This window comes from Amblyomma mixtum, chromosome 3 (assembly GCF_055824585.1).
Source record: "Amblyomma mixtum isolate Tamu chromosome 3, ASM5582458v1, whole genome shotgun sequence".
Classification (NCBI taxonomy): domain Eukaryota; kingdom Metazoa; phylum Arthropoda; class Arachnida; order Ixodida; family Ixodidae; genus Amblyomma; species Amblyomma mixtum.
Window position 1 is genome coordinate 153,813,020 of NC_143014.1, and position 8,523 is coordinate 153,821,542.

Here is an 8,523-nt window from a genome sequence, read left to right on the forward strand (position 1 = left end):
TTAGTACTCGCACTCACCTTGATCTAGTGACTCTCTCCTCCCTTCCATTTCGAGGCCTATTAAGAAGCGCAACCATCTCGGATAGACCGCTGTATACGGCTTCAGTATTCCGAACAACGCGTGAGCGCTCCGCGAAAGGTGTGCAGAAGCGGTGGCATTATCGCCAGCTTCGGTGCCTTCTTTACTTCAACCGGAGATCAGAGGCCGATAATCCTCCCTGGGAATATCCGTGATCTCGTTTTTCGTGTGCGCGTAAACATGTGTTCCACTGCGCGGAATTATCGAACCGAGGTCAGGTACACGGTGCACGACACGTGAGGGAATTTCCTACTGGAGGGAAAGCTTAGGACTACCGTTGTTTTCTTCGTTTTTTTCAGTAAATGCTATAAAAGATAATAAAATAAGAGGAGCAGAGGCGCGCCTGTCGATATGTAATCGTCCCATTAAGTTACTCGATATTCTTAGCGAGATTACACCCTCTTAGCTAGAGCTGAAGACATACTGATATCATTTGTTCATCAGGCGTACCGATACGAAGAGTTGTTTTCATCGAATCTTGGTAGCCGATAAAACGGCGTCAAATGGAGCTGCGACGTGCCACAAAAGTGAGCACACGGCTACTTTTTTGGTTGGAATGGGTTTAACTTTGTTCTGAAGTGAGGGCTTCTGCCAATCGGCGACCATGAAATGGGTACAGTAGAGAGAAAATGAGATTAGTGCAAGTGACCGATCATCACCATGTGATAGCAACTCGCGGTGCTGCCGCTCCCGACAACCCAGATAACTGGGGTGCCAAGCCTTCCTAACTCCTCAGTTTTGCGGGATATATAATCTCTTTAACTCGCCACAATGCTCACTGCAGCACCACGATGAAAAGCACATTATCCAGTCCCTGTTATGTTGGATCGGACGCACGGACGTCGCGCAAGCGGCGCACGGTGGCGCACCGTTTCAACATGCGCGGCGTGAAACATGCAAATTAGTTTAGTGCATGCAACACCATTGTAATTCACGCTAATACAAACGTCCCAATACCGTCCATATTTGTCTTTTGTTTTTGTTTCACGAAAAAGGATTGTGTTCGAACCCAAGTACCTTATGGCTCGACTGATAAACTGCCTGATCGTAGCCGAAGCAGAAGCCCAAGTAGCGTGACAAGGGGGTTTACCAGCCGCCCACATTGGTTTGCAGGAGCCGGCAGTCTTCCCGAATTTAGGTCTACATCCGAGAGCGGCGCTTTGTCATATCCTGGTGCTCTCTATTTTTTCTCGCTTTGATGAGATCGATATGGCAGCATTGCTACGCCCTCCACTTCATTTTCTTCGCTTAGGTCTGCAAAGTGGTCAACACGTACACTCGCCGTCAAAATTAAATGGAAGGCAATTTTGCTAAAAAAATTAATTTCTTTACATCTGTCATTGCATAGTGCAATTCGCACAATCACAATTAGGCTGCACATATGTATTCAAGGATGCATGTATTGGGGGGGGGGGGGGCAATGATCAAATTTTTTCGTCAATATTGCCTTCCATTTACTTTTGACGGCACCTGTACATGCAAGTACTGTCAAAACAACATCACACCTGTGTGGCCCCACTCAAAAGTGGTGTACAGACGAAAGCTGACCTGAACACCTTTCTGGTAAGTAAATGACATTAGCACACGTCCTTAATTATTCCGTGCTTTTATGACAAGAAAAAACAAAACAACAACAACAACGAAGGCTAAATAAATGTGAAGAAGTGCTCTAGATTTATTGCTGCTACCTCGCTCTTCATGTTTCCAGGCTGCGCCGGGGCAGTGTTCTAACGCGCCCTATACTAAACGTCATCCCTCTCACTTGCGACCTTATTTAGGGAATTATCTGGCCCCAAGTGCTTCACACGTCGAAACGTATCAACACACAATTCTTTTCCGGGTATTTTGGGTGAACCTAAACAGTTAGTTAGTCTATAGTTGCGTATACGCATCGTGGAATTTTATATCTGCTTTGGAATTTGGATCTCTGTCCTCCCGACAGCGCCACTCGCTCCTCGCATCCGTTTTTTTTTTATGTTTCATTTCTTTCGCTTCTTTCTCCCCACTTTTTCTCCATTCTTTCCTTTTCCCCAGCAGGGTGATCAACAAGGATATTCGCCTGGTTAGCCTCCCTACCTTTTCTTATCCTTTTGAGCCTCTTATGGAGTGCGAAGAAAAGTAAGTTCGATTATAAAAGAACTAGAAGTGAAACGCTAAATGACAGGCCACTTTGCGTACCAATCGTGACCCCAATAGTGCTATTGTCATGTTCAGCGAGGAGGACTGTCGATGAAACGGTGCACAAAACTCCCATTGTTTATTTGTTTTTTCGCTCTGGTATTAGTTCTGCGAACTACTGATGCTGTGATAAAGAGGGCATATGCACGACAAGCCTGAGAAGCGTATGTTGTCGGTGCAGGCAGAATTACATAGTTCACCAGTGAAACAGCTTGAAATAAAAAAGAGAGTGGATGAACTGTACGATACACGCGCCTCTGTGTCTGTTTTTGCTCATTTCTGCTAAGAGTTCACCTTGCGCTGCTTTCTATTCACCAAGCAGAAGCAAATATGCACGACTAAGTTCTGTGGCAATAGTGTGCTGCTAACCCTGGGCAACACTGTTGTGCACAGCACAAACATAGAAAGCTTGCTGACACGTCGCAACGGGTTGCAGCGTTCTCAGCTATTATGAAGGTCCTGAAAGAATATTCATCTGGACTAGCTCAGATCTGAACTTTATTTCCTTCTGCTTTCAAAAGAGCGTACGAAAGAATAACGTTGTATCGCTTATTGATTCGTTTATTTGGAGAAAAGGTGGTAAAAAAAAGAAGAAAGTTGAGCTAAATTTTGCATCCGGCACTGCTCCAGTCCCGTTGCTACTCGGGAAAGGGTATGCAGCGCGCATACTAAATGTACTGCAGCTTCAAGTGTCATGCATTTTCTTTGGAGTGGAGACGATCAGTTGGCAGAAATTGCGGCAGAATGTGTGTGGAAGTGCCTACTGCGGTACCAGATGCAGCAAATGAACACGCTCAGCTACGTGCTGCAACTATACTATATGCTGGAATCTCTACGGTCTGGAACTAAATCAAGGCGGTTGTGCCACTCGACAGCTTCGCCATACCATGCAGAAGTATCGTTATTTTATAGTGTATACGTGAAACAATCTTGCAGCGCATAACTTCATAATATAATGTTCGTGATGATTGGAAATGCAAAACTGACTTCACTTTGAATACTTTGACACTTTGTAATAAACCCCAGCAGAGTAATATAAAGCCCGAGCACTTTTTTAAGTGTTAGCCTAAGGCACATCTTTTCATGTTCACAAGTTAAAAAAAAGAAGACAGACGAACGAGTTCAGGCAGTTGAAAGTGTCGTATTTACAGGAGGCCAGTCTTTTACACTTTTCAGAAAATAAGTAAGCGATTAAAATCGCAATTGCTCTATCTGAAAATAATTTATTACAGCGGTCAATTACAGCCCCATAAAAGTAACTAACAATCACAGAAAAATGATCGGTTACTAGTGCGTTGTTTTTCGTCCCACTTCTACTGTCATAATAAAAATCCCCCCAGACTACAACTGAGGCTTGGCTTAATATTTTATTACACGTTATTACTTTTCAGAAGGAGTTGTTTTTCGAAGTTTTGGACGCTATTTTTTCTCACATTTTCTCGTGAAGAGGTGAGAAGCTACACTTAACACACTCTAAATGTCTGCGCTGCAGGGAAGGGAAGTATTATAACCTAAGAAGACCTCGCACATTAGCTCGTTGCGCTATGGTTGCCGCTCTTCTTTGTCGCTTCGTGCTTTGTATGGGAGCCTCAAAGCCGGGTGTAGTGGGAGGTAAGTTGCGGCGCCATCTGAAAGGACTGAGGGGGTCCCTACGTAGCAGTCATATAATATTTATCTGAACGATAACTACAGTCGAAGACGGCGGTGGCCCGGTTGTGGTCCGGACATGACATCGCGCGATGCTCCTCCTCAGCAGGTCCGCTGTCACTGCGTCCCAAAGGAAACATTACCGTCAGCACCAGTGTTTGCCGTCAGGCTGGGGTTTGCAAAGTTGCACAGCTGGTTTCACAGCTTGTTTTTAGAACAAAGTAATTGATTATCAGTGATCACCTACAAAAAAGTAATTGAATTACCCGGAACGTTACCGTTTGCAAAAAGTAATCGATTAATTACAAAATTCTAAGAAAATGTAATTGACTGCAATAATTACTTGTAACACGTTAAGTACAACTCTGCAGAAGGCCCTGGCGTATTCGAATTCGCTGCCACCGCCGCATTTATCACACCTCTGACAGCGGAAAGCGAATCCCACGAGCGCAGGCATTAGAAACACCGAGCTAACCTTTAGAGGTTCTCTCCTCGCCTGTTTTCAACTTTACGCAACGTTAAACCTGCCTCCCCGCATCCCCCTCTCCCCTCCCGGTCCCCGGTCCTGCGCAGTTGCTATAATCTTGGTCGTGCGCCATCTCCTCCGACCTACTGCCACCAACTGGCAGTTTATCAGGTGCTAAGCTCCTCGCGTGGCTGAGCGCGCTCCCTACATCGGGCGGGGGCTCCCATAAAAAACAAAGGGATTTGCAACGCGCGGTCCTCTACCTTAGAGCGCTTTCATCGGTTCCCCGTATCGGACATCTCACCTAGTTGTCATTCCACGCATGATATGCCCAGCCAACGACAGCTTGCCGATTCCGGCCGCTTTGTCTGCGTGCGGCACGCCTTTGCCACCCCGTTGGATGGAGATAGCGGGGGGCAGCTATACGACAGTATATAAGCAGCAGCCCAACACTGCGGAGAGCATCCACTGCAGACAGCATCCACTGCGAACCCCCAGCAGCCCCAGCAGCAAACCTCCAGTCATCATGAAGACTGTCGTAAGTGAGCTGTTGTGCGGCAGGATTGTGGGCGCGACTCAGAGACTTGCGAGGCCCTGGCCCCACTTAGGCTGCAAAACATTTGTGAGGCACCAGCGCACTGTTCATCCCCAACAATTTTGGACAGAAGCATTTTTGAGTGGGAAACCGTTTACGAAGGCAATTTTTCCATGTAATGTAAGATTTCGCTATAACAATCAATATATCCGCAGATCACCCGACGGCAGTCTTGCATTTTTTTTTCTGTTAACGTTTTTTGCTATCGTCAAAAGCGTTCCCCATTGGTTTTCTATGGCAAACTTAACTGTTCGATGCGATCGATGGAAACACTTTAAAAGAAAGATTTTGATACATATCGAAGAATGGAGCATTACCTTCAATATTTCCATAATAGTATCTGACAATTTTAAAAATTTTGTGGCCGAGAATGTTGTACAAGAGAAGGTTTTAAAATGCCGTAAATGCGTGCACGCAAAAGCGGCAGAGGCGAATGCGTGGATATTTTGTTGAGCTTGCTTATTTCATTGTGAAAAAATTTTTGCATGGAGTATAGATGATCTAAGGATTCCTCTGCCCCCCCCTTTCTGGAATACCCACGAGAGCACAAATATTGCCATTGCTGCTGTGACTAGTGAAATTACCAAACCAGCAATGTTTTTGTTCGGTATACACTACGGCTGCGAATTTTGTTTCGTCAAGTAAACAAAATTTAAAATATTTGCAGTGTCCCTGATTGCCAACGTTTACATCGGAGGCGCTTTCTACTTGATATGACATATTTGTAACTGCGTCAATACAGCCAAGAGAAAGCGGAGAACGATGCAAGTGCAACGCTGGCCATTCTTGCACTCGCAAAAACAACCCAGCCTTCTCTTGAAAATGTAGACCGCGTTCAGTTTTCATAATCTGAGCAAGCTTACTGTGCATGGTAGTGGAGTTTCAGTGGTGGCTGAGTTTTTGGATATAACAGCTACGGGTCAAGGGAAAGCAGAAAGCCGATTGAAAGAAAGTGCCACCACGTGCTGATACCTGAGTTCAATTGCAGTTCACCATGGCACTACTGTTCAGAAAATGTTTTTTCCCAGCTTCTCTGCGCAGAGAGCTGCAGAATGTTGATTTACATTTAAGAAGGACATCGTAAGTGAGCGGCAAATGCTGTTATATTTTCTTCTTCAGAAAAAAAAAAAGCTGACTGCAACTAGCTCATTGAACTTCAGACTACTCGTTGAACGCTTGCCATAGAACACAAGACATAAATAATTTATTTCACCAACTTCACTGACATGCAATTGAAAGCATAGAGGAATATTTGAACGGGTCGCGAATACAAATTTAGAGCTTACCCTACTTCGTATTTTTTAACGTGATCCTTTCCAAGTGCACCAGGTAGCGGCGATGACAGCTGAAGGCGTTTTCGTTCCTTTGGCACTTGCATTTCATATTCTTTATTAAGCGCAGGAGCTCTAGCGTGTTCATGCGGCTATGAGTTAAATCATTGCGACCATCAACGCAGAGTAAACACAGAGAAACTATCCTAATCGGCGGGATAAACTCAGTTAAAATTTACGGCAATTACATGATCCATAAACAAAGCTCCTGATGACAACCTGTAACTACATCATATGTTGACCTCTGTTTTAGAGCCTTTCACAGTGACTGAAAGCATACTAGGCGCGTGCCAGGAACAGAAAGCAGCCTTAGTTGAAAGGCTGCCTCACTCATTTATTAATTTATTATAATGTTAAACCACTGCTGCTTCTGGGGGATTTAAAGTTCGACTCATGATGACCTTGCTTTTAACGAAGCAGTTTTAAACCGTAGGCACTCGCTTACCAAGCGCCTCGTTGTGTGACACTGTAACGCGTCGTTTCCAACCGTTCGTCAATCGGGCGCGGTTGCGCCTCTTTCCCGCAGGCCGTCCTCGCCACCCTTGCTGCCCTCCTCGTCCTCGCCAGCGCTGGCTACCTCGGAGGCTACGGCGGTCTTGGCTACGGCGGATACGGCCTGGGCTACGGCGGCGGCTATGGTGGCCTCGGTGGATTCGGTGGATATGGCCTCGGTTACGGCGGTTACGGCGGATTTGGCGGTTATGGCGGTTATGGCGGTTATGGCGGCTACGGTCTGGGCTACGGCTTCAAGGGCTGAGGAAGAATGCAGCGTGGTTGAAAGAAGGAAAATGCGTGCGCTTGCTCCGGCTTTGCCATCGCAGAAAATGCCAATGATATCAGTGTAGCTCGAAGACGGGTAATAAAGATGTGAAACAAATCAGCGTCTCCAGCGTGCCATACTTCATATCACTTACCATAAGTGGCGTAGGAGCTGGTTGAGAAAAGCTGCAAATGAACACGAATCCTGCTTATTCATCACTGTATTTGGGTTGTCGCAGTTCAGCTACTAGACATGCCTTCAAACCTACAGTGCGCAACCTTACGTCCTCCACCCGAACTACTTGTTTTGTGTCAGTAATGTTTGGACTAGCCAAAATGAAAATATAAATGAACATAAAGCAGAACTTGAAAAAACATATTTGCAGTTCTGAGTGCTGCAGATGTCACAAATATTGCTCCCTGGAGGCCTTGAAGGAACACGCCAAAGTGTAACAGCACACGTGTACCGCTTTGTTGATCCACTTGTAACAGTAGGTGCAGTAGCACTGATACAATGCATTCAAATGGAGTCGGTTCATTTCTGCAAAACAAGGAAAGTACTCAAGAAGAACTCTAGTTTGGGCTAGTTGGTTCATGATTCAACAGGAAAACGGCGCAAAAGACGTGGACAAAAGAGACAAACACGACAGGACCAGCGCCAACTCGGGACTGGCATGTAGACACGGCGATGAGGTTGACACACACAATGGCTGGTTCGGTGCGAGAGCTTCGAGCCAGTAAAGGGCCCATTGTAGAAGAAATATGCTCAAGAAGAACTCTAGTTTGGGCTAGTTGGTAGTTGGGCATAGAAGAACTAGAGTTCTTCTTGAGCATATTTCTTCTACAATGGGCCCTTTACTGTCTCGAAGCTCTCGCACCGAACCAGCCATTGTGTGTGTCAACCTCATCGCCGTGTCTACATGCCAGTCCCGAGTTGGCGCTGGTCCTGTCGTGTTTGTCTCTTTTGTCCACGTCTTTTGCGCCGTTTTCCTGTTGAATCATGAACCAACTAGCCCAAACTAGAGTTCTTCTTGAGCATATTTCTTCTACAATGGGCCCTTTACTGTCTCGAAGCCCTCGCACCGAACCAGCCATTGTGTGTGTCAACCTCATCGCCGTGTCTACATGCCAGTCCCGAGTTGGCGCTGGTCCTGTCGTGTTTGTCTCTTTTGTCCACGTCTTTTGCGCCGTTTTCCTGTTGAAGGAAAGTACAGAAAGCCAACAAGCAGCGCACAAAGGCAGTATAGTTATAGAAATCCAGCTCTGCGTAAATAAATACGCCTAGCGCAAACTGGGGGTAAGAATAACATTGAAAGGCATAGAGGTTGGCACGAGACGGATTGCTGTAAACTACTACTCTTTAATGGGAGTTGGGGAAGGGAGACAAGAAGGTCAGATTGGTTTTCTGTGAAGAAAGGGGATGAATGCGAATGTGTGGAGCTAGGTGGCTACTAGCGGGCCTAGTCAAA

General features: G+C 45.9%; 1 protein-coding gene across 1 annotated transcript in view; it reads left to right on the forward strand.

Annotated features, from left to right (window-relative positions):
* Positions 1-7,103, forward strand: part of LOC149352424 (uncharacterized) — a 72,357-nt gene extending 65,254 nt beyond the window's left edge. The window contains exon 2 of the mRNA XM_089577162.1: positions 6,822-7,103. Coding sequence (XP_089433288.1) covers positions 6,822-7,052 — 231 coding nt within the window. The 3' untranslated portion in view covers positions 7,053-7,103. The remainder of the gene's footprint in view (positions 1-6,821) is intronic.
* Positions 7,104-8,523: the final 1,420 nt, after the last annotated feature.